We start from the raw sequence: 25155 nt of genomic DNA on the forward strand, positions 1-25155 counted from the left end.
CAGGATGTGTAGTATATAATACTTTCCTGGATTGAAATTTTTATATTCTCCTAAATAACATTCTTTGGCTTCTGAACAGGATGCAATAGCCCTAAGTGCATCACACACACACCTAGTACGGGCAAGTGGGGGGGGGTATGGAGGAGTGGGGGCCTGTGGCCAGGGTCCTACGTTAGTGTCTCTACCTTGGGCCATGCAGCCACATGGTGGGACCAAGTTTAGGAGCTGAGGCTGATACCAGGCCACACGAGGTAGGTAGGGACAGACACTTTTCCAGCCAGTGTGAAGTCCCCTTTGTGCAACTGTGTCAATAAATTAAGTACTTAGTATTTTTCATCAGTGAATAAACAATTAGCCTGAAGTTTTAAAATGCAAACCTTAATTTAGTAGCAGCCAAATCACATATGTTTAAATACTTGCCTCCCATTTACATAGCTGCTCCTCTCTGGGAAACCAAATCTCTTTACCCTGCTTGCATGACTTCTGTGGCAACCTTGGGATGAAAGTAGATCCTTTGTTGCTGTCTAACACTCTAGGTTAAAGAAAGAAAAAAATCATGGAGACCATCCTAGCTGAGGTGGCTAACTTGCAATGCAATGGAAAGATCTGAATAAGTGAACATTTCAAGAAAAATATTCACAACCTGGCAGGAGAAGCCATGCCTAGACTTTGGGGGGCTGAGACAGGAGGATCCAAAATTCAAGTTCCCCCTAGGCAACGAACCAATTTAGCCAGATTGTCTCAAAATCAAAACTAAAAAAAGGGGGTAGGTGGGTGGGGATGTAGCTCCATTGGAAGGCTCTGGTTCAATCCCCATTACTGCGGTGGGAGACATTCACAAGGCCTACAGATTTAATAAAATTTAGTGTCACCTGCCTTGCAAGTGTGTGGTCGTGAGTTTGATCCCTGGTACCGATAAAAAAGAAAAAGACAAAAAAATTTTTTTTTAATTCAACTCCTTTTGTGGAATGAGAACAATGTGGGTGGAGTGGGAGCTGGCAGAGCTGAGGGAGTGGAAGGGCAGTAATTAAACTGATATCGCTACGGGCTGAGTCCTGCACATCTACGGGCCCAGAGCCGACCCTGGGTGATTGCCGGGGAAGGGACGCCCCACTCCCACCCGCGCCGCGGGCCCTGTTGCAGTGCGCTATCTCGCCACTAGGGGCTGCCGCGACGTACGGTGGCCACGGCCGAAAAGCTGCGCACCCTGCGTTTCCAGCCGGCGCCTATTGGCGGCCGGGCTCCCCAACATGGCGGCCTCCGGCGCTGCGGGCTCAGGAACTTCCACGCCTTCGCGTTCCTGACAGTGCCTCGCTTCTGTGTGCGCCGGGTCTCCTCCTCGTTGGCTCGGCAGACATGTTCGCCAAGGCCTTTCGGGTCAGGTCCAACACGGCCATCAAGGGGTCGGACAGGTGAGGGGGAGCAGGCACTTGCTGCGCCCCACGAGGCCCGGGATGCCTTCCCGACCCGGATGACCCACAGTCTGGGTGGGCAGCGCAGCAGACCCGGGGCCAGGCCGACGGGTACAGCGAGGGAGGGACTCGGCGGGCAAGGGGAGAGGGTGAGTTGTCTTCCAGGCTGCCTGCTGACTATTCTGATGAAATTACAAGAAATGTAATTCAACCCACTTTTACTGACCTGTTAAGGCTGTTAAGGTGTCGCGGAAGGTGTAAAAATGAAGGAATACAAGGTCCCCGCCCGCCACAGAGATCGAATAAGGGCATTGAGAACTAAAAAATTAGGAGAAAAAAGTGCCTAATGATTCCTTGTGTTAGGAGAATCCGCTGGAGTATGAGGTGGGAGGAAATAGGGAAGAACTATAAGGAGACTGTCTCATCAGAGCCTTAAATACAGAAACAGTATGTTGTTGGGGATTTTGAAACCAGTGTTCTATATGTGACATACTTGGTGCTATGATATAGCCATTTAATCATAAACCAACAAATTTGCCAAACATTTGAGAAAGGAGTGGGCCTGAGTGCTAAGCATGAAGTCAAGAAGGTAGGATTGGGTATCCTCTGTCAGGCAGACTTTGCTTTCTGAACCTTTGTTTTCCTACCCACAAAATGGAAAGACAGGAACGTGTAAAGATAGAGGAGACAAAAGATGAGAAAGAGAATAGGATTTTGGAACAGTTTATGAGAACAGGGCATCAGAAACCAGGAAGTCTTTCCATGGCATTTATAAATGGGTCCTTCCAGATTCTCTATATTTATTAAAATCTGTTGAATAGTATTCATGATGCTGGTATGCTCTCTGCAGGAGAAAGCTTCGAGCTGATGTGACAGCTGCTTTTGCCACCCTTGGGACAGATCAGGTCTCTGAGTTAATACCTGGAAAAGAAGAGCTCAATGTCGTGAAGTTGTACACTCACAAAGGGGACACTGTGACAGTATACACCAGTGGTGGCAATCCTATCCTGTTTGAACTGGAGAAAAATCTGTATCCTACAGGTATAATAACACAGTCCAGCCGCTGCAGCTACAGTCCTTGCCTAATACTGCTTCTTTCTGTTTTTTCATTAGCTGGCCTCCCATAGATCTCCCAAATCTATCCCTTAGAATGTTGGCAAGCCTAGCATTTCTGTAGTTAGGTCTTCCAAATCCAGAAACTGCTATAGGAGACACACACACACTGTCGCGTACACAGGGATGTTTACAAAGGGAAGTACTGAGAAAGAAGAGTTTACAGTGGATTACAGAGATAGAGCAGAGGTCTTGCAAAAGATGGAATTTCAGAGTATGTAAAATAGATTCCTTAAAACTCCCTGTAATAAGATTTTCTTAAAACACTGAGAAGTAGTGTGTTAGAGGAGCAGCTAGATTAATTAAGCTATCTACCTGTCTTCCTGATATCTTCAATTAGGATGTCTCTCAGAGATTTATGCTTTGGCTCTGCCTGTTTCTCTAGAATTTTGTTTTCTCTCTTTGTCTCAGATTTCAAGGACTCAACCTTCTTTCCCTTTTGCCATAGCTACTGATACCCGCTTTGTTTCATGGGACTTTTTCTTCAAGGTTGGCAACACTAGTCGAGTCCAGTCTCCTTAGGCCACTCCTCTTTCCCTGCTTCTCTGCTTTGCCAGACCCTTTTTGAACTAAGGCTTTTACCGCTCATCACTATGGAGATGGGAAATAAAGTGATAAACATGAGAAAGTTTCAAAATTCCCTACACACTGACTCCCTGCTCTTATGTCACTTGATTTTGAGGTTATAAATGAAAGTGTTGTTGGTTTTCTCCTCCTACTTTAAACCTCTGTGGTCATTTATTTCTGCTGCTATCCAGGTAGAGTGATAGGTACCTTCAAATCTCAAGTGACACAATTCCTTGAGTCTTTGCTTTCTTCATAAAGGAACCTCTTTGGGCATTCCCTCCCAGCCTTCTCTTCAGCTTTGACAGCTGCCCCTGCCCCCGCACAGGGGATTTGAACTCAGGGCCCAAAGCGTGATAAACACGTGCTCCATTACCAAGCTAAATCCCTAACCCTTTTTCTGACCTTGAGTTGAGTTTGTTTCCTGTATTCTAATTAAAGTGACCAAGTTAGGTTTTGGCAGTTCTCTGGCAGATTGACGTTTTGGTGGTGTTTTCTGTATCTCTTTGTACAGTGTACACACTATGGTCCTATCCAGATCTTCTGCCAACCTTCACAACATGGCCTTTGGTCCTCGAAAAACTGGTAGGAGGTGCAGGTAAGTGGATTTTCCTATATTCTAACTATTACCTGACATCTACTCAACAAAGGCCAACTGATTAAAAAGTTTGCCTGTTTCCTGTGTTCGTATGATCAACAATGGAATTTTTCCCATGTGTGTGTTACCCTTCTCAGTCGGCTGGTTCTATGAATTCTTTGGGCTTTTCTGAAGCTGTTGTAAACCTTATATGAGATAAATTATGTGAAAGTACTGACATCAACTGTGCTTTAAATCACAAACCTGAATTTAGGAAGCCAGCACAAGATAAATCATGATAGAAGACACTCAGCCTGGTGCTTTTATTTAACCGCTAGACCCCAAAAAGGAGAGCTGACATTCAAGTTGCTATTTAAAATTTTCATTGTGAATAGTATAACTGATTCCTAATCAATGTTTCTTGGTCAAGTGAATGAATAAATGACAAAATAAAAGGTGGAATAAGATGGTTGAAGAAAGTTGTGATGCTTTTGTTTGCTGCAGATTTGATGCTGCCAGGACTAATGGTGCCCCCTGCTGGTTTGCCTCAGGTACAGAAGGGCGACCTCTGTGCCATTGCCTTGGTGGGGAACAGGTACTGTGACAGGCAGTGGTGCCTTTGGGGGAGAAATATAGGTAAAAGGGAGGCAGAGGGAAATGGCAACTTCCAAAGCACATGGACAAAATATTGAGAGAAAACACAGGCCGTTCTGGAAGAAGCAGAGAGTAGGATATGGGGAAGGCAGTGACCTTGTGGAGTGTCTGTGTCTAGATGGAGGATATTGTGGCAGCTGCTTTTTTCTTTTTTGTCTCACTGTGTAGTCCAGGCCAAGCTGGAACTTGCTGTATAGTCCAGGCTAGCCTTGAGCTAATCATCTGCATCAGTCTCCCGAGTCCTGAGACTACCAGTGTGTGCTGTGGCATCCAGCTGGTTGCTGCTTTTCAGAAAACTTAAATATTTTTAAGCATGGCATGATGGGACATGTGTATAATCCAAATCCTGGAGGCTGAGGCAGAAGGATCGAATATTCAAATCTAGCCCAGGCAGTTTAGGAATTTAGCAAAACCCTGTCTCACAACTTTAAAAGAGGGTGGGGATGTAGCTCAGTCTGAAAGGCCATGGGTTCAATCCCCAGTGCTGCCAAAAAAAAAAAAAAAAATTTTTTTTTTTGAGCTTTACAGAAGAGTAACAAAGATAATAGTGCTCCGAGATGCTCTTTACCCAGCACTCTAACAGTAACTTCTCACATAGCTGTGGTGTTCTCACAACTAAGGGATGAGTGCTGACGCGCTATTGTTAACCTCACTGCTGACTTTATTCATACATTCCCAGTTTTCCTTTATTCCATGCAAGGACCTAGTCTATGATAGCACATTGCATTTAGCTGTCATGTCTTCTAGCTTCCCTTTGTGACATTCTTTTGGTCTTACCTTGTCTTTTAGCCCCTTTATACTTTTCCCCCCATCATCCACCGTATCATCCCCGCCTTCTAATTACTTTTAACACCTTTATGGAGATACAGTTTACATACCATAGAATTTACCTGATTTACATGTGCAGTGGAATGATTTTTAGTGTAGTCACACAGTTATTCAACCATTACCTCTACTGCTTTATTTTATTTTATTTTTGGACTGGGGATCAAACTCAACCTTGTGCTTGTTTGTCAGGCAGGCGCTTATGCTGCTGAGCTAAATCCCTGGCCCATGCGCTGCTTTTTAAACATAAATTAGGAAGTAATTTTATGAACAGTTCTGAAAATTAAAGACCCTTTGCCCCATAGTCCCCTTTTTAAAGAAACTGTTATTTTGATATGTGTCTACCTCTTTTTCCTCAATGCTTGTAGGCATGTGGATAAAGATATGTAATTTGGGGTATGTATATTTAAAAGTGCAAACAAATTACACCATGTATATACTGTTTTTCCCTTAATATAGCATGGATGTGGTCCATACTGCTGGCACACATACTGCCAAATCTTTTCCCCTGATGTGTGGTGATGCATAAGATCTTATCCTGGTATATAGTGACATTGCCTATGATTTGTGTTTATTACAATCAGTATTTTCTTGATGACTCTAGAAATACCAGTGCCAATATTTTTCTACTGTAAATTTTAAAAAAACAGTACTGTTTCCCTTTTAAAAAGTATCAGTGTTTACTCCTACTTGTAGCATATATAACTTACTCACACCAGCACTGTGTTGTTTTCATTTGTACCATTCTAATGGATGAAGGATTGCATTTCGTTATTTCATTGCTTCTTTGAGAGAGGACAGAGTACAGGCATGACAGGGGTCTGCGTTTAAAGTTTTTTTTTGTCTTTGTTTTTGGTGGTACTAGGAATCAAACCCAAGGTTGAACTACTGAGTGCAGCACTGAGCTAAATCCCCAGCCCTTTTTTATTTTTATTTTGAGATAGTGTCTTGTTAAGTCACTAAGTTGCCCAGGCTGGGCCTGAATTTATGATCCCTTGACTTGGCCTCCAGAGGACTGAGATAACAGACCTGTGCCAGCAAGTCCAATGTAAAGATCTTATTTTTGCTATTAATCTGCCTTGAACTTTTTGCAACCACACACTTAGATTCCTTTCTTGTTTTCCTATAGCAGAAATCAAGTTGAAAAGAATGGTAGGTCATTAATTTTCCCTCTACTGTCCTTTTTTCTATATATGCCTGCTTTTTACTAAGTTTATTGGTATAATTTAGATACACTTAATGATCACATTCATCAAAGGAGATTTGTGCGTATACATGATATATCTTGATTCCTCTTGTTTTCGTATTCACCTTCCTTCCTTTCAAGCTGTCTTCCCCGCCTTGTTTACCAAACTGTTTCCATTTTATTTTTCTTGTCTCATTTTTTCTTTTTTCTTCCTTACTCCCTCTCCACTCCCTAGTTTCCACTACTATTCTCATTACATTAATGGCTGTTTGGCTCACACACTGTAGTTGTAGGAGGTATGTAAAGATGGGCGTTGGCGATAGTTTGTGGTGGGGGTGGGTGAACAAATCGGTCTGTTAAAAATACAAGTCACGTTCAAGACTGGAGATCCAAGGTCGGGGGTTTAGCTCAGTGGCATAAGGGCCTGCTTGGCAAGTACGAGGTTGTGAGTTTGTCCCCTGGTACCAAAAAACAACAACAACAAAATACTGGAGATCCCGAGCCATTCACCTTTTTTGGGGACAGAGGAAAACAATGTCTCTTAATAGTTAGGAAAGAAACGAAATTCAAAGTTCTGTCACAGGAACTGACCTTGTTATAGATCCAGTGAGTGGAGCCAGCACTTCAGTAAAACAAGTTTTAAGTTTGTGTCGGTGTTGGGAGCTCTTGAATCTTCTCCCTTGGACTCATGCTACCTTGCCAGGATAGTGAATTTTGCCTGTTACCTCACTGGCAGTGTGTGGTCAATACCTGAGAAACAGTAGGTGACAGAGATTTCTCCTTGACTTTGGAGAGCCAAGCAACAGCAGTTCTCTTTCTTATGCCTCTTTGAGCCTGATTGATTGATTGATTGATTGAGGTTTTTTTTGTTTTTTTTTTTTTTTTTTGGTACTGGGACTCAAACTCAGGGCCTAGTGCTTGCCAGGCAATTGCTGTGCCACTGAGCTGCTCCCCAGTCCTAGCCTGATTTGTGGCATGAAAGTCGCCTCCCCCTGAACTTCCTTATTAAAGTGATGGCTATGATTTCTTAATAGTTTTGAAGTTAAAAGGAGGGAAATTTTATTATCCTTGTGCCTGGCTTAAATTATTAATAGGAATAAAACAAACACTATAATTATGTCAGCAGGGGCATACTAGGAGGGGAAGATTTGGCCAAGGGGTGTTTGAAAATTGGAATATTTATAGGTCACCGAGAAGAACTGAGGCTGGGCGGAGCTTAGCTTTGTGACCAAGGGCTGGCACCAGTGGGAGGGCACATTGATAGTCTGAATGCTTGCCCTCTCCAGGGCTGCCCCTCAGCCTGGGCTCTGGCCTGCTTCTTCCTAGAGCGCCCATAGCAATCGGAGTGGCTGTCCTGTCCACCGCTGAGATGCTGGCCGCCGGCCTGAAGGGAAGGGGCTTCTCAGTGCTCCACACTTACCAGGACCACCTGTGGTGGGTACAGTGTTTCTTCTGTGTTCGGGAGCTGGGCTGGGTGGGAGTGCACAGCCCTGAGATCCCAGAGGGCAGGTTTGTTTCCAGCCACAGCCTTAGGCAATTTGTTTATTGGACTTTGTTTCTTTGCCAAATGTGGGAAAACTATATTTTTTTCCAGTTCAGGCAAGAAATTAGCAAGAACTTTGATGCTTTTCTAGGTGAGTGTTAGAATTCTAGACCTGGACGACCTTTGGGGTTAGTGTAACTCATTTTTAAATAACTCTGCGCAGTCAGGCTTTTCCTGCCACACACTTGGAGGAATCCCACAGCCCCGTGCCAGGTCCTTCTGAAGCTACAGCAAAGCAAGACAGACCCTCAAAGCCCAGGGTGACTGATTACTTTCATGGCATTCAGGTCTCATGGAGATTCACACATCCTGACCATAACATTTGCTTTTCGGAGCCACCTTGCAGTTCGATTTCAGGTCATTCCCTTGGCATTTTATTGAAGTGGTAACAGGGTACTGGTCAGCGGGTCAGTGTTGTGGCCCTCCAGCGTAAACTCACTTTTTGCGTGAGGTGAAGCCTCAGCCTGCTTTGAGCAGTGTCGAAGAGCAGGTGACTGAGCTCTCCTAGCTCGTGTGTTTTAGTTCTGTCAGGTACGGCAGTCATGGTCATGTCCTGTGCTGTGTGTGTCAGCAGCTGCCTCACCCTCCGACCCTGCTTTTACAGTTCTGTGGTACAGCTGTCGGAGTAGCCTGAACAGACACACACTTCTCTCTCAGGGTTACCAATCCTAATAAGCCTTTCTGCAGCTTCCAATTAAAGCTTGGTTTGATTTACATAATGTAGGCTAAGATAAAGGCTTTTACCTCAGCATTCTCTGCTACGCGGCATCATTTTTTAATCCTGCTTTCCTAAGGTTTAGGAATAAACCACAGTAATCTCAGCCCTACAAATTAGATTGCATTTGACTTAACACAGGAGTTTGAGAATGTATTTGCAATCTTTTTTTTTTTAAGTACTGTGGATTGAACCAAGAGCCTTCTGTGTCCTTAACCCACTTTAAACTTTTTATCCTGAGATAAGGTCTTGTTGAGTCTCTAAGTTGACCAGGCTGGGTTTGCATTTGTGATCTTCCTGCCCCACTTCCTCCCAGAGTGCTGGGATTATGGGTGTGCACCACCACATCTGATTTTACATTTGCTGTTTTTTTGTTGTATAATTCAAAGTGCTTTATTATTTTTCACTCATACAAAGGGAGTGCTTTTAGGGGTTTGTTTTTGTTTTTTGTTTTGTTTTTGAGACAGAGTCTCGCTGTGTAGTTCAGGCTGGCCTTGAACTCATCTATGAAGCGCAACCTGGCCTCAAACATCAGTTTTCCTGCCTTAGCCTCATGAATGCTGGGATTATAGGCATAGGCTCTCATGCCCAACATAGAGGTTTATTTTTAACTGCTTTTTCTTGGTGTCAGGATATCTATTAATAGTTATTCCTTTGGATTGGAGAGGAAGTAAGAATTGTTTTCCCCATTTCAGAGATGAGGAAACTGAGGCATGGAACTTTTGTGGGCCCTGATTTGAAATAGAACTGTTCTAAGAGCACAGGCTTTTCTCTTTCTGTGGAATGTTCTTGCCTTGGCTGACTCTGAGCTCCTGGTGACTTCCAGGGGTGGGATGGGAGCTGAACTGTGGCTGCTGTTTGGTGTTTGACCGGAGATTTTTCCAGGCGATCTGGAGACAAGTCCTCTCCACCATCCATTGCTCCACCGGTGCAGGATGCTGCAGATGTCAGTGAAGAGAAGGTGCAGGGAGACATGAGAGGCCTGGCCCTGCAGGGAGAGGAAGGGCACAGGGAGGGGTCCCTCCCAGAAGCCTCAGAAGATGGCAGCATCCAGGACCCGAGCCCAGACCCCATGGATGGCAGATCGCTTCAAGGTATGGCTCTGAAGCAGGAGGCCCATCCCCTACTCTCAGCTCAGGAGGCCTGCACTTCGCTGCACCTCTGAAGTGAAGCAGGGCACTGAAGATCTGGGAGGGGCCAGGCAAGCCCTCATTTCTGGAGAGGTTGAGCAGCAGCCCTGTAGCTTCCTGCCTGTGATACCTTCATAAGTTCTGTATCCCTGGGTACCAGTCTTCCCTGATCTGAGCTGTTTCCAGCTACAGCACCCCAAGGTGTCTTCTAACTTCTCTGGGTGAATGCTCCTGGCTTGGTGGAACTGTGTAGTTTGATCTCCTTCTCTGGGTCAGGGAGGCACTCTGTGGCCCTCAGGAGGGTGTGCTTCCTGTCTATGCCTTGCAGAGCAAATGGATGACCTGTTACAGCAGTGTTTCCTGCAGGCCTTGAAGTGCCGAGTCAAGAAGGCCGACCTCCCTCTTCTCACAAGCACATTCCTTGGCAGCCACATGTTCTCTTGCTGGTATGGAAGGCGCTTTGTGGGCTGGCAGCCGGGGTCGGGTCTCACTTGTGGTTTGCTGGAACTAGACAGGATAGTAGGGGCTGATTGAGGGCCATGCTGTGGGAAGAATGGGGGGGGCACCCTGGCAAGAAATTCAGTTCTGGGTTTTAATAACATCTATTTGAGCCAGTGACAGGTTGTAGGGGAAGGCAACATTGCGATTTTCAAGGTTCTCCAAATGCCATCTCCGCAGAGATGGTTCCGGGTTGTTGCTCCTAAATCAGGCAGCATCCTGCACAGGCAGTCTCTGGCAGCCTCTCTGTCAGGAGGCTTCTTGGGATGCTTTACCCCTCACACTTCTGAAGTGCAAAGGGACAGATGGGATTGTACCAGGAGGAAGAGGAGCTGTGAGGCCCCTGGCCCACTCAGAACATGAAAAGCCAGGGTTTCCTGGATAGAACTGCTTCTTGAAGGACAGAGCTGTGGGAGCACAACCAAGGCAGACTGCAGCTAGTTTGTGGGTTTCCAGTACTTGGAGGGGTGCTGTAAAGAGCGCACAGCCGGGTGTGTAATCACGCTCTTCTCATGCTGGTGTGTCAGGAGGCTTGCTACTGTTTTTTACCCTTGGCTTGAACATCTCACTTTCTGAGACTCTCAGTTTGTATCTCTAGAAATAGTTTTCAGTTTGCCTGTGGGCTTCATTAAGGCACCCTTGTAAGTGAGACAGTGGAGGGTGAGGTGGTACCCACCCTTTGTCCTGACCTTCAGGCTTGCAGGTGCCTGGGGAAGGGGTACTGGGGTATTCACTGAGACAGATGTGAACTGGTGTGGGTTCAAAAGGCCTCTCAGACCCTGCTGCCACTGAGTCTGTGTTTTCTGAGGTACAAATTCTGGGAGGGAGGGAAGATGACAACTTTTATCAAGAACCTCTACTCAAAACCTAATTACTATAGGGCAGAGGTCAGCTAACTTTTTCGGTAAGGGACCAAAGATTATGTATTTTAGGTGTTGCAGTGTAACCATAGATGATAGATAAATAAAGGGTTTAGCTCAGTTGGACAACAGGGTACATTTGGCCAGCCCCTGCTCTAGAGGGACTTTCCAGTGTGAACTTGCTGTTGGACAGTGGATTTTTTTTTTTTTTGTACTAAGGATTGAACTCATGACCTCACATTTACCAGGCAAGCACTTGAGCCACTGAGCTAAATCCCCAGCTGGACAGTGGAATTTTTAAGGCTGAAGAAAGTTTTCTTTTTCTTTTTTTTTTTTTTAAAAAAGAACTGGAGAGCACCCGTGGGTCTCGAACCACCGGACTAATTAGCCCAGTCCAGGCGGTTGGGAAACCAGACTCGAAGGAGTGTTGGGCTAAAGCCAGCCCTGAAGAAAGTTTTCTGATTTAACATAAATTTTAAACAGTGTCTAGGGCCAGGGATTTAACAGTGGCATGCACGAGGTCCTGAGTCTGATTATCTTGTACCATAAATAAATAAACAAATAAGTATTTAATGTAGTAACTGATAGCCACAAATGACCAATGAAGTTTAAATTAATTAAAAGTAAATAAAACTTAAAATACAGGTTCTTGAGCGTGACAGACAGATTTCAAGCCATCCTAGGCGGCTTCACAGAGTCTTCTGTTGGATACCGCTGGCTCAGAGTGGCCTGTAGTCTGCATCCCCCAGGAAGAGAGACCTGGAATGGACACGGGGGAGGAAGGCTGAGGCCAGCTTCCCCCTCTTCAGATCAGGCAGGTCCCACCCCTTGCTTTATTAGCTTAACTTGCCTTTTCTGTCTGCCATCAGCCCTGAAGGACGACAGCTGGACATAAAGAAGTCGAGCTATAAAAAGGTAAGCAGTTGTCATCTCTGCATCCACACTGAGAGAGCTGGATAGATGCTGGGGCAGCCCTCCGCAAGCTCAGCCCAGAGTCAGGTGTTTTGATCCTACATAGGAGGGGAAAGAAGAAACTCCCTGGGCTGAGGCAGGTGGGGGCCCCCAATTCACGTTCCCATGTGGCCCTTCATGTCTGACTAGAGTTCAGGCAGGCATCACCAGTTCATCTCTGGCAGCTCCTCATTGCCCAACCTGTAGAACAGAGGTCTTCCAATCCCAGCTGGAGGGACCAGGGACCAGGGACCAGGGACCAGGGACCAGGGACGGGCGCCTCCCTGGGCCCAGGGTGTATATGAGTCAGTGAGCCCCTGCGCATCCCTCTCCCCAGCTCTCTAAGTTCCTGCAGCACATGCAACAGGAGGAGATTGTGCAGGTAAAGGAGCTGAACAGAGGGGTAGAGAGCATTGTGGCTGTGGACTGGAAGCATCCAAGGTGAGTGAGGGGTTGGGTCTCTAGAGCTCAGAGGGGCCCCAGGCACCAGGCTTGTGAGTGGGGACTGTGGGGACACTGGTATAGAATGTGTTTTTCTTTTCTTCTGCTGGGTTTTAGGATCACATCCTTTGTTGTCCCAGAGACCTCCCCAACCTCTCAGACTGTGCAGGCGGCCAGCAGGGAGCAGCCCTATCACCCTCCAGATATAAAAGCCCTGTACTGTGTCCCCGCCAGCATGACCCTACTCTTCCAGGAGTCTGGCCACAAGTGAGTGTTGGAGAGTAGCCCTCCTCTGCCTATGTGGTGGGCATTCTGGCTACATGTCTTCTCTCAGCCTGAGTGGCAAACTCTGCTCTGCCTCATCTCCCGTCTTCCCAAATCAGCGTCATGCCTCGTTCCCAATCCTGCCCACTCCAGTCAGCAAAGTGGAAGAAAACAGGAGTCAAGCCAAGGAGAGAGGGCTGCTGAGCAGGAAAGAATCTGAGTATGGCCTGGGTGTGGCCCTTGGCGTGGCTGGAACAACCTCAGCACCTTTTGTCTTGTAGGAAGGGGAGCATTCTTGAGGCCAGTGAGGTTCGAGGGAGTGTCATCAACTACGCCAAGAAAAATGACCTGGTGGATGCAAACAACAAGAAGTGAGTGGCTGAAAATGAGGTCTGTGTTGTTTTTATCCTTAGCAGACACAGATGCACTTGGGGAGGAGATCTGAGGACGGAGAACGGAAAATCTCAGCATCTTAAGAACACACAAGGCCAGTGCTTACAAACAGGACTGCAGACATCAGAGTTAGTGGCCACAGTGTTGAGATCCCACCGTGCTGTCAACACTGCCTGTGGCCTGAGCTCACAGTGCCTTACAGAGAGCCAGCACAAAGCATCAAGTCCAGCTGTAGTTTTGGTATGATTTTCCTAATAAGGGACGTAGATGCTGTGCTGTCAAAGAGGCTCATTGATATATGTATATTCTAAAAGATAACCTCATGGGGGATGGTGGCCATTCCTTTAATCCCAGCACTCTGGAGTTATAAGTTCAAGGCCAGCCTGAATATAGCAAAACCCTGTCACAAAAAAACAGCAAAAAAAGACATACTCATGATCCAAAAGTTGAGCCTCACCAGCCGTATTTAATCCCCTCATTTATTTTTTTGATTTTTGTTGTTTGTTTTGAGACAGGGTCTTGCTATGTAATGCAGGCTGGCCTTGAACTTGATGATATAGCCCAGGCTGGCCTCAAACTCATGGAAATCCTCCTGCCTCAGCCTCCCTAGTGCTGGGATCACAGGTTTGTGCCCCCTCATCCTCATTTGTTTTAGCATTTAAATTTATTTCTTTTGTAGTGCTGAGGATGGAACTCAGTGGGGCTTCAAACATGCTAGACAAGTGCTTTGCCACTGAGCTGTAACCTGGCCTTAAATTATTGTTTTAACTCTACAGTTTTATGGGATGCTGTGTGATGATTCAGTGTACATGTCCTGTATGATGACCAAGTTGGTACAGTTCCCATTTATATCCCCCCTTCTTTCTTGCTAGCTGAGTAGGAAAATAAGCCTAGAAAGTTGTGTTGCTTGGTTTGTAGCAGAGCTAAGCTGCAAATGCAGGTCTTCAGATTCGTCCTTTCCCACATAGCCTCTACTCATGCTTCTCTGCCCAGGGAAGTGTGCTTACACCTCCCATCGTGAGTACATGCCTGGCAGACTCCAGCCTCTTAACGGAGTCCCATCCTAAATGACTACAAAGGAGATGTAAGAGATGAGTCACCTCGTGGCAGAGGGTCCAGACAGATTTCTCTTGCTTTTCTTTCCCTTTAGTCTAGTGAAGTTGGATCCTATCCTGTGTGACTGTATCCTAGAGAAGAATGAGCAGCAGACAGTCAGCAAGCTCCCATGGGACAGTCTCCTGAGCAGGTAACAGGAATCGGCAATCTTTCTCCAGTGTTTGGCCCCTTCCCTTAATGCCTATATGTTAATCTTCAAAATCGTCAGTCTTGAGGTCTATGACTTTCTTCCCGTAATTTATACCGTGTCAGTTTATAAATACATGGGCTTCAGGGCTTCTGATGTAAAGTTCTTTAGAACAATTTGAGCCAAAATGACATAGGAGGACTTGAGAGGGAGAAAAAAAAAAGAAATATTAATAAATAACTTCAACAAGAACAGCAAAAAGGGTTAGGGGGAATTGTCTTAATATCTTCAAAGGAAACATTCTTAATGTTGCTTTTTCACAGAACTAGAACTAAACATAATTTATACCCAGGGTCAGCAAACTATAGATCATGGGTCCAATCTGGCCTGCCACCTGTTTGGGTAAAAAACAAAAAAAACCAAAAAAACAGTTTTATTGGAACCCATGCACACCCATTTCTGTGCTGTCTGTGAATGCTTTGTCCAGAATGACAGGATTGAGTGGCTTACAACTTGGGTGGCCTGTCAGACCTAAAATATTTAGCATCTGACTCCTCATAGAAAAAGTTCTTCCATCCTCATACACAGAACACATGGAGAAAACCTGGTCAGATACAAGGTCGGAATTCCTTGCAGGGAAAGTGTTCTGCGAAAGATATATTACTGAAACACACCAATGATATGAAGGCAAGAAGCCGGAAAGGCAAAAAGCCAGAAAAGTGTGTTCTTTAGATGGGTCAGATTCTCACAAAGCAGCTTGGTAGAGTCTCAGGATGCCAGGCCAGTGGACGGTTCGCACAGGCCGAGTCCCTGAGGCAGCGGACCTCAGCCTTAGCTGTACTTGGGAGCTTTTTAGACATCTCTAGCAGAGACACTGGAGGCAGTGGGGATCGGGAGAAGTCTTAGGCTCGGCCAGCTTTCCGACATTGGCCACAGTGTCAGCTGTGCCTCCTGGCAGGGGTACAAGCAGGTGGCTTCCGTTGCCTTTGCTTATAATCACAACTCTCACTTCAGATGTCTTGAAAAACTGCAGCCTGCCTATCAAGTGACCTTTGCTGGACAACAGCCTGTTGTGAAGAAAGGGAAAATTTGTCCAATTGACATCAGCTTAGCACAGAGGGCTTCTAATAAAAAGGTAATCATAGAAAAGTGCTAAGTTCTGGTATCCCTAATATGGTTAATTAGTTTCTTTTATTTTTTAATGGTATTGGGGATTGAACTCACGACCTCATACTTGCCAGGCAGGTGCTATGCCACTGAGCTAAATCGCCCAGTCTGGTCTCCCTAATAAGATTGGAGGCTTTTAGACTGGCTTCCAGCACTGCAGAGTTGTTACAAAACACGCTCGTGGGACTGGGAATTAAGCTCAGTGGCATAAGCGCCTGCTTGTAAGCAGTTTGATCCCCGGTACCGATAAAAAGGAAAAAGACAAAAAAAAAAAAAAAAAAAAACACGTTCGTGTGCCTGGCTGGGCCCTGTGTCAGACAGGTGGGGCTGACATCCTCTTCCTCAGCCTAGAGGGTAACACCTGGAAAACTGCTAACGCCTGTTTATAAAAGCAAAGGTTTTATTTTTTCTCAGTGAAACATTCTAAGCTTCGGCTCTTATACATTCTGTTACCTCTTGGGCCTTGCTCATTGAGAATAAGTTGTAAAAAGTTGCTGAAGGAACCGCATGTGTTTAGCTTGGCAACACAAAGTTGTAGGGAACTAATTACATCCGACCTCAAATATGTGGAGAGCTGTCTTCTTCCAGAGGCGCGCTCTCATTCTGTGTGCCCAAGAATACAGACCTAGGGTCACTGGTAGAGATCCCAAGAAGACAGGCTCTGGCTCCAGAAAGAGAACTTGTATTGTGTGGTTATGAGCATGAGCTTTGTAATCAGCTTTGGGTTCAGAGGCCGCTGTTGCCTCGTTGTGGTGCAGGAGAATCAAGGTTGGCCATGAACTGGTAACTGTTGACGTGAACTGTGGGTCCCTGGAGGTTCATTCTACGATTCTGCTTTTGTGTACATTTTATATTCTCCATGATTAAAAAAATAAAGTTAACAAATTGTGATTTGTGTGATACAGAGTATGTGTCCCACTGAATACGTAACACATATTAGATGGGGTAAAGAGAATCATTTTATTTTATTTATTTGTTTTGGTGCTGGGGATCAAACTCACAACCTTGCATTTGCCAAGCAGACACTTCCTCCACTGAGCTAAACTTCTGGCCCCTGAGAGAATCATTTTAGAAGCATAAAATAAGCTATTTGGACAGAAAGGTGATGAACCATCAGGAAGCAGGGAGGAGAGGAGGCTGGGGGTGCTCAGGAGGACGCCCTGCAAGAGAAGGTGGTACCCACTGTCCATCCATCATTGTCCCTCCAGGTGACCATGGTCAGAAACTTGGAAGCCTACGGTCTAGACCCATGCTCAGTGGCCAACATCCTCCAGCAGCGATGTCAGGCCAGCACTACAGTCACTCCTGTCCCTGGAAGCAAGGACAGCCTGCAGGTGCAGATCCAGGGGAACCAGATCCACCACCTGGGCCAGCTGCTACTGGGTGAGCGCCCCTCTGAAGAGCAGAGGTGTTGGGCCAACATTGCAGATTTCCTGCTGCCTGACCTTGATCGGGTGGTCATGGCACACGCGTGTGCACAACCACAGACATCCCTGACTTAGAGTACTTCACAGCAGTGTGAAAGTACTGCCCAGTCAGCAGAGCCTGTACTCTGAGTGTTGGATGTTGGCCTTTTCCCAGGCTAGTGATATGCTGATGTTGGGCAGGCTCAGCTCCTAGGCAGCTGCAGGATCCCAGGGGGAAACAACTGAACTGCATAGTGATATGCAGTAGGCAGGTGACCCACCTGCATTTCCAGCTTGTAAAGTTTTCAGCTTACAGGGCTTCTCCGGACAACCCATTATAAATCAAGAAGCATCTGCATGAGGGCATGTGCACACACTCACACATACACACACACACACATCCTTGAAGATTTTAGCAGCTAACAAGAGGTGGAGCCAGTGATTAAACCAGATCCTGTGGCCACTTCTGCACCCACTGCTGTTTCCAGCACACACCCTGTTAGTTTTCTCCTTGGTCCTCGCTTTGTAAGGCATTTGTCAAGCACACAAATGGTATTTGGCTGAGCCTTTGGTAGGCATCTCCATAGTCAAGATGAAGCTGCAAAACTATTACTGTTTTGCAGATGAGAAACTAATCCAGATTGGTTCAGTACTTTCCCTGAGCTCACTGGGTTTTGGTTTTTGGTTTTTAGGGGGCTTGGGGGACAGTATTGGGGCTTGAACTCAGGATCTCTGCATTAAGCCCTATTCCTGCCCCTTGTTTTATTTTTTGTTTTGAGACAGAGTCTTGCTAAGTTACTAAGTTGCCCAAGCTGGCTGTGAACTTGCAGTCTTCTTGCCTCGGCCTCCCAGAGTGCTGACATTACAGGCATGCCCGACCATGACTGGCTCACCTGCCTCTTGAGTGCTGTGCTTACGTTTGAAACTTTTTTGACTTGCAGAGCCTCCCTTCCTTTTGCTCACTGTAGTGACCCAGCCTCATTTGTTAGCTTCCTTCAATAAATACGATCATGTCACTCCTCAGCTCCCTACACTCACTCCCCTGCCTTTCCTGAAGGACCAGGTCCGTTCTTGCCTACTTCCTTCCAAGCAGGACTCTGTGCCTTCCTACAACTGAGTCTGCCTGTCACCAGCTCATTGGCCTAGCTCATGTCCCATTTCCCTCAACAAGCATTTAAAAGACGCCAATGTAGCAATTTCAGTTGTGTTTATATTTCTACTTGGTGCCTGCAGCTTGGCTAAATGTCTTCTGATGAGGGAGCCCCCCACCAGAAGGAGCCCCTCATGTAGAAGCCTTGTCCTTTTTCATGCTTTTCCTGTCTTTGGGGCCCAGCACATAGTAAATGCTCAATAGAGTTATGGCTTATGGCACCACCTGGCACCTGAGCCCTTCATGCGAAGGACCCCATGTGAGACGCTGAGAAGCACAGAATAGAGGAGCACAGAATTCATCACAGACACACACACCTCCTCTTGAGAAATTCTAAATGCTCTATTCCAGTCTGAGGAGGCCGCTAGCTGGCCTGAGGAAGTGTTCCATCCTAACAGGAATTTCAAAGGTTCTAAGCCTTAGCAGTCCAAATTGGGGTCTTTGGAACAGTGCCTCGATGGCAGGGATGATGCCCTGGGCAGAGAGGGTCTGGAGGTTAGCCGGCCCCTGATTGGGCCGAGGAGTGATGCAGAGAGGTGGGAGGGTCCGGGGCGGGGGCAGGCGAGAGCTGCTGTGCTCACCACCTGTGTCTGTCTTTGAATTGCAGAGGAGTACGGGCTTCCTCGAAGGCACATTCAAGGCCTGGAAAAGGCACCCAAGCCTGGCAAGAAGTGACTGACTTGTTTCAGGTGGTGGTGGACCCAGTGGAAATCCAGGCTCTGGGCTGGTCATTTATGAGCATTTTCAGCTTTTGCAAATTAAAAATACAATTCTTTATCAAAAAGTTTTATGGTAATCTAAATCTGACCCCCCTCTTCTTTCCACCACTTAGCAAAAATAGTGTACTAACTTTTAAAGGCAGCTGTGTTCTCAGCTGAAACAGGAGGCCACGTCCAGCACTTCTCCACCTGTGAGGTCTCAGCGGTTCAGTTCCTGCGCTTCCCTTGCAGGGCAACCCTGCCGCCATTCTGGCAGGTGGGGCTGTCCTGTTTTGAAAGCCTCTCCACCAGGTATTATGTGGCCTCTTGTTCATCCTTTTCTACTACCTAGTCAACCTGCTAGCCCTCAGTAGTCCCTTCACAGCAGTCATAAAGAAGACAGGCGCCACTGTTCTGTACCGTCAGTCAGGGCAAAAGAGGAACTGACTAAATCGCAGCAGAGTGAGTGTAGGCTAGATGGACACAGCAGAAGCACGATAGTGCGGGGGTCCATGCGGCGAGCCTGCTCCCTGACTTAGTGCAGCACCATTGGCATTGTTGGGGTGACCTGGCCACAGTGAGGTCTTGGTTGGCAGATGTCTCTTTAGTCCTGACTTTTAACCTGGGGTTCACAGAGGAGTTTCCGCTGGTCTTCTTCGGAGGCCTAAGCACCAGCTCCCTGAAATGCTGCACAAGGAGTCCACAGTCAGTTTCCTAAGAGAGGAACTGTGCTTCTGACGCCAGGTGTCCAGAAGCATTGCTTTCATCCCTTCCCAGTGCATGCGCGTCACTTCTGTGACAGGGCCATCCTCGTCCAGCAGGAGGAAAAGCTGAGCCACATCTCTTACAGGTTCTGGGAATTTTCCATCAAGACACAGTTACCTTCATCATGCTCCCTTTCTTCCTTTCTCCTGTCTCTTTTCAAAACTGAGGTAAAGGCTTGAGAATATCCTCAAATTATTCGTCGGAAGCCTGTACAGAAAGAAGGGAATAAGCACTGAGATAGGTGTGTGATGCCTCCTGCCTTTTGCCCTCAGACCCAGAATAGGCCTTGTGACTGCTGAGTAACTGTCACCGTCACCAGCATGAGTGCAACAGAACCAGGAAATAATTTCCAGAAATTGACCCCAAACAGGATCCTATCGCCACAGAGCCTTTGGATGGCCGGAGTCTCGTGGAGACAAGTCGTGTACGTACAATAAGGAAGATAAGACAGTCTTTAACATAAGTATAGATAACTTGTGTACCGCACAAAGTTCCTTCACACCCACAGCCAGTTTTACACTGTCCTGAGTGGCTTGGAGGCTCGAAGAGATTGTGCCTTGTCTTGTTAATCCCTGCTAGAGAAACAAGGCCAGGAAAGTGGGAGCAGGTCCCATAAGAGGAAAGGAGCAGCTCCTGTTAACTGGTTCAACCCAGAACTCTGCTGTGACCAAGCGCTGTTGAGACCTGTGTCAGTAGGTTTTCCAATAATGGTGACACCTATGGACTGGGTCACTGCCCTTTTTGCCCTTGCGAGTAGCATGGGGATGAGAAAGAGGGTTGTATGCAGCTAGACTATGTAATGGGTTCATTTTTCTACATGCTAAGCCAAATCATATTTATCAGGGTCAAACTCACAATGTTGTGTACTGTTGCTATGACCAAATGAGTTTCTGTGTAAAGCAGAGACTGCTTCATTTCCATGCTTTGGCCAAGTCAGTGAAGACAGCATCCTCTTGGAAGTCTAGGCTGCTGCCGGTGGCAGATGGGCATGGTAATTGGCTATTAAGGCCACCTGGTGAATGTGAGGGAGGGAGGCTGGACTGAGTGAGCTCCGGAGAGCGTGGCGCATGGTCATCACCCGCGGACAGTGAGACGGGTGACTCAGTAACTTACATGGCTGTTTCTTTCAGTGTTTATGGACCTGTTCCTTTGATGAACTCCTTTGGTCATCTAATTCAGCCCTCCTCCAGGTGTCGTGGCCTATGTTTCCAAGGACACATTCTTCCTATATTATTTTTAAATAATTCCAGAGATAGCACCATTGCTTACCTCAGGAGGCTATCCTGGTGTTCAGCCATCCTCTGCTCCACAAAGCCTCTCCTCTCCAGCGCAGCCCTGCCTCTGTCGAAGTCCCCTCCAGCCTCCCACTCTGGGGTCACCAAGGCAGCACCCTGTGGCCCACACATGTGGACAATGTCCTCTCAAGCCTTTGCCCAGTGTCCTCCATCCCTCTGCTCGCTGGCTCTGAAGGAGTGTGTGACCACCTCGGTTCTCCCCCACCATCCCAGCTCCAGTGTTCATAAGATGGCAGAGTTCAGGGAAGACGCTTCAATTGCGAATCATTTTTACAAGCTTTTATTTCTTTTTTTAAAACCCAAATAAGAAAGACATTTGTAAAGAAAAACAGCCTTAAAACCAACGCAACCATAAAAGGCACTACCAGCAGTTACGGCCGCCTCCAGGAGGGAAGGGAGCTCGACACACTCCAGAGGCACAGGCCTCAGCACAGGCCCTGGGGTAACTGCGCCTCAAAGTCTGAGTTTCCTCATAATTTTCTCATAAGAACCATTATCTCATATATAGCTATCTGCCTTTATGTATATATGTACATGATTTGCTTTCCTCTCAAAAATAAACTAGCCATCCCATCGAGGGAGGCTCTGAGCAGCATTCGAGGTGGTACAGCAGGAGCCGTGCCTTCTCTTCACCTTAGAGACGTGCAGGGCTGGGGGGGACTGTCCCCTCCCTCCCAGTCCCTTTACTGTATGGCCGGGAGAGAGACTATAAGGAGGCAAGGGACAAGTCTGAGCATGCGATGGCAGATACCAGGGTTTGGGTGGCTTAAAAATCAGAGTGGCTAGCTCAGTTGGCTTCCCGTAGCTCTGAAGATGAAACATAGTTTGCATGATAAGGGGTCAGCAGTCCTCCGGGGTCAGGCACCATGCACTCAGGGACTTGCAGTGGCACAGCTAAGGCTACAGGGAGGAGCGTGGGCTCCAGCCAACTCCTGGGGGGCTTGGGAGGCCAGACTGGAATGACGTTCCTTTTCCCTCTGCACTGGAGTGTCTGGTGACTTCCTGGAAGTGTCTGGCTAATTTAAGTTTGAACATAAACGGGAGCCAGTACCAATGCTCAGTCAGGAAGCTGGTCCTCCCTGCCAGTGTGGTGTGACATCACCTCTTTGAGTCAAGTCCAGGAACCCAGATGGGAACAGTGTGCCACCCTTGCCCCTCCACCATGGAGCAGAGGTCCCTGCCTTGTCTCCTACTTCCCGGCAGGGGCTAGCGGCAGCAGAGCTCCCAGCAAACACACCCTGCTATTTCTCTCTGAAAACAAAAGGCACTGAGGTCAATGGGGAGGCCAGCCTGCAGGTTCCCTGAGTGCAGGCCTGGGGCAGCCGGGCTTCACAACAGAAAGGACTCTGATTTGGCCGAGCTATAGGACTCCTTCTGTAATCAAGGCCTCTCCTTGGCAGCACCTGGAGATCCCATAGTCCCAGCGGGCAGAGGGAAGCAGTGCTGAGGGCCAAGGAGGAAACTAAGGCAGCCCAGCCCCCCTCTGCTCTCAGCTAAGGGATGGCTGAAGACAGCTTGGCTGTTTCTCTGCAGTACTTTTTGCTTTCTCTTACTGTCTGATTTTCTGACTCAGCAAACTTTTAAAATGGCCAATGACTGATTCCCTTTTGGCAAAAACACACGGGGATGATGACAATATCAGTCTTAGATTTGTAACTTCAAAGAGCTGTTCTAGCACTCTGGGAGGCTGAGGCAGGAGGACCTCATTTCTAGCCCAGGCTGGGGAGCTTAGTTAGTGAGACACTGTCTCAAAAGAAAACAACAAAAAAGGGCTAGTGATACAGTGCGAAGACCCTGGGTTCAATCCCCAGCACTACAAAAAGCCACAAACAAGCAACAAAACTAACTAGCTATTGACAAGCACGCAGACATACACCTCTGGGTTCGCGTGTGCTCTGTCTCAGTGATCAGGGCCAGAGAAGTCTGCAGCTTCTCTGGACACCTCTGAGCCGCCGTGAGCTCTGGTGCCCTGAGCTTCCGGGCTCAGTCACTGGTTATTTCTGGTTAGCTCAGCAGGTGCCTTGGGATGGTGGGACAATCCTCTCCTGAGCATTATCCTGCCTTCAGGGCCTGAGCTCGGACCTGCTGCACAGTAAATAAATAAAGGTACTGCAAGGGGCAAATTAAAGAGAATGTAAAAAGGATCAAAGCCAGAGAAAGAACACAGAGCTCCCATGACATTTTTTCTTTCCTTCTGCCGACTGGTGTCACTGGGTCCAGTTTGGTGACCAGACAGGCAGCTGTTTGGCTTTTAAAAGGCTTGCAGATTGAGCAAGGGCAACACTGTTGGCTCCACACGAGTTCTGATCCATCGTTGACAGAGTCCATTGAGGGGCACAGGATGAGGGGAGGGAAGGAATTGACCCCTGCGCAGACCCTTGTCCCTGGAAGAGTCTCGTGCCACATCTGGGGTTTGTGGGCAGGCACCGATGCACCTGCCAGAGATGTCCTGAGAAAAAGTGTCTGTTCCAAAATAATAATAATAATAATAAAAAAAAAATAAATCCAGGGGTGCTGGGAAGAAAGGAAGCAAGGCCAGTTACCCAGGTTTGCCCTGGGATTCTCTCAAGGCCTCTTCCAGTTTCTGTCTGAACTTGCTGTACTTCCTCTGCACTTGCTGGATCTTATCCTGCTCTTCTTTTTCCAGAATCGTTAGGAAGTTCTGGAGCTCAGGGATGGAGAAGGCATCCCACTGCAGGAGAGATGGAGGGAGACAGGGAGGGAGCAGGTTAGAAGGGACCAACCCGAGGCCTGTGACCACCTCCTTCACATGGTCTGCATCAGGAGCTCTGCACACTTTGCTGCGCTGTGGCAGCTACAGTGGCAGACACTTGGGTCATACACATCTGTCACACCAGCAATAAAAGTGCAGGTCCTGGCACCCCTTGGCCAAGAGTTTCCAGCCCATGAGCCATATTTTTATTTTGAGAATTAAAGGTGGAGACCTTGGCAGGCCCTCCGGAGGCTGGTGGAGGACAGCAGGACTGGAGCCTCTCCAGCTGCAGGACCTGATGCACCCCACTCCATCACCTTGGCTTGTCTCCTCCACCTGAGAATAGGATGCCATCTGCAGTGTAGGCAGAGCAGATGAGACAGCACCCCCTGGAGAAGCCAGGCCTGAGCAGAGGGACTGGGGCCCTCAGGGCAGAAGGCAAGTCTGACTTTTCCCGCTGACCCTGGAGGAAGGGCCTGCGTGGGCCAAGTGGGGATTCTCAGGCTCTTTGCACACAGAGGGGACTCATTGGGCTCAGTCCCCACACTGGATAAGAGGGACCTGGAGTCCACAGAGGAAAGGCAGTGTAGCCTCAGGGAGCTGGCAGCGGCAGCTTGTGGGCAGCAGCCTGACTTCTGGGGCTCCAGGCTGGGGGACTGTCCCCCAGACCAGCAGTCCCCCAACAAACTCTTCCATCTAGTCAAACAGGGAAAGCAGGTGGATATGTCCTGGTTGAAGCAGGGATGGAGCTCACCTGCCCAGATCCTGCACATGCCCAGGGACCGCCAAGACAGCTTCTCACCCCAGGCTTCCACTGACAGTGTGACAAACACTGAGGCCCTCCTCTGTTCTTACTGCTCCCTGGTGACCCTACCTCCTGACCATCCCAGGCTGTGGGGAGCACCAGCCTGGCTTCACCTCATTTATGCTGGACACTTTCCACAAACCCTTGCCCCAGAAGGAAGTCAGTATGTTAAGAACAGGACAGACACAAGGGATCAAAAATATCTACTCCCAGAGGGACACAGAGGTGGAGCTTGCTGAGCCTCAGTCATCCTGGGGCAAAACGCCTGGGCTCGAACCCAGGGAGTTTCTCGGCTCTCTCCCCGGAGTTACCAGAAACAAAGAAATCCTTTCTTTCCATAGGCCTTGCCAGACACAGGCCCTGACCTGTAGTGCTGGCGGCCGACAGTCCTGGCTCAAACCCTGAACCTTCCTGGCCCAGCTCTTGGGGCAGTCACTTTCTTGCTACTGTGCAGCCCTACCTCTGCCAGGCACTTAGGACGGTGCCCTCCTTTTCCCACCCAGCAGGTCCTGAGGGCTGGGCTTGTGCAGAAGGTCCAGACTCACCTCCACCTCTCCAGTTTCATTCTCCTTGAGCACGAAGCTGAGGACATCCGTGTCAGGCCCCGCAAGCAGGCGTAAGTAGAGGGGACAGTCGGCAACAGACAGCTTCTGGAAGAGCACTGCGAACCGAGAGGGGGCTAGCTGCTCACACTGGCAGAGAAGGGTGGCCCGAGCTAGGTGGCCCAGATTAGAAACCCAGAGGTGGGGCCTTATATCTGGAAGCAGACTTGAGATGCACCTGATAA

At 47.8% G+C, this 25155-nt stretch overlaps 2 protein-coding genes across 7 annotated transcripts in view; one reads left to right on the forward strand and one right to left on the reverse strand.

Annotated features, from left to right (window-relative positions):
* Positions 1–1209: 1209 nt before the first annotated feature.
* On the forward strand, positions 1210–18876 carry Eif2d (eukaryotic translation initiation factor 2D). Of its 5 annotated transcripts, XM_003474776.5 has the most exons (15): positions 1212–1412; positions 2263–2453; positions 3604–3687; positions 4171–4261; positions 7658–7765; positions 9475–9683; positions 10048–10165; positions 11947–11992; positions 12366–12469; positions 12587–12736; positions 13015–13104; positions 14277–14372; positions 15384–15504; positions 16745–16919; positions 18700–18876. In XM_003474776.5, exons 1-15 carry the CDS (start codon positions 1357–1359, stop codon positions 18765–18767), a joined length of 1707 nt encoding a protein of 568 aa, XP_003474824.1. In that variant the 5' UTR covers positions 1212–1356; the 3' UTR covers positions 18768–18876. The 5 variants fall into 5 exon arrangements, with proteins under 5 accessions (XP_063096035.1, XP_003474824.1, XP_005005920.1 ...); XM_005005863.4 differs by lacking the exon at positions 12587–12736; XM_013157970.3 differs by lacking the exon at positions 7658–7765.
* A 2238-nt stretch (positions 18877–21114) lies between these two features.
* Rassf5 (Ras association domain family member 5) overlaps positions 21115–25155 on the reverse strand; it is a 69752-nt gene continuing 65711 nt past the window's right edge. For both annotated transcript variants that reach the window (XM_003474778.5, XM_005005864.4), the window contains 2 exons: positions 24914–25029; positions 21115–23542 (listed from right to left, as the gene is read on the reverse strand). In XM_003474778.5, the coding sequence (XP_003474826.1) occupies positions 23390–23542; positions 24914–25029 (269 nt within the window). In that variant the 3' untranslated portion in view covers positions 21115–23389. The remainder of the gene's footprint in view (positions 23543–24913; positions 25030–25155) is intronic.

This window comes from Cavia porcellus, unplaced genomic scaffold, assembly GCF_034190915.1.
Source record: "Cavia porcellus strain 051 isolate PalLab524CR breed Dunkin Hartley unplaced genomic scaffold, mCavPor4.1 scaffold_29, whole genome shotgun sequence".
NCBI classification, from domain to species: Eukaryota; Metazoa; Chordata; class Mammalia; order Rodentia; family Caviidae; genus Cavia; species Cavia porcellus.

What these genes read in the sequence shown, in the direction of transcription:
- Eif2d (XM_003474776.5), top strand. Translation starts at nt 1,357, where the DNA reads ATGTTCGCCAAGGCCTTTCGGGTCAGGTCCAACACGGCCATCAAGGGG. An exon ending in AGAGGGCTTCTAATAAAAAG is followed by an intron (nt 15,505 to 16,744) that starts GTAATCATAGAA and finishes TTGTCCCTCCAG; the next exon opens with GTGACCATGGTCAGAAACTT. An exon ending in CCTGGGCCAGCTGCTACTGG is followed by an intron (nt 16,920 to 18,699) that starts GTGAGCGCCCCT and finishes TTTGAATTGCAG; the next exon opens with AGGAGTACGGGCTTCCTCGA.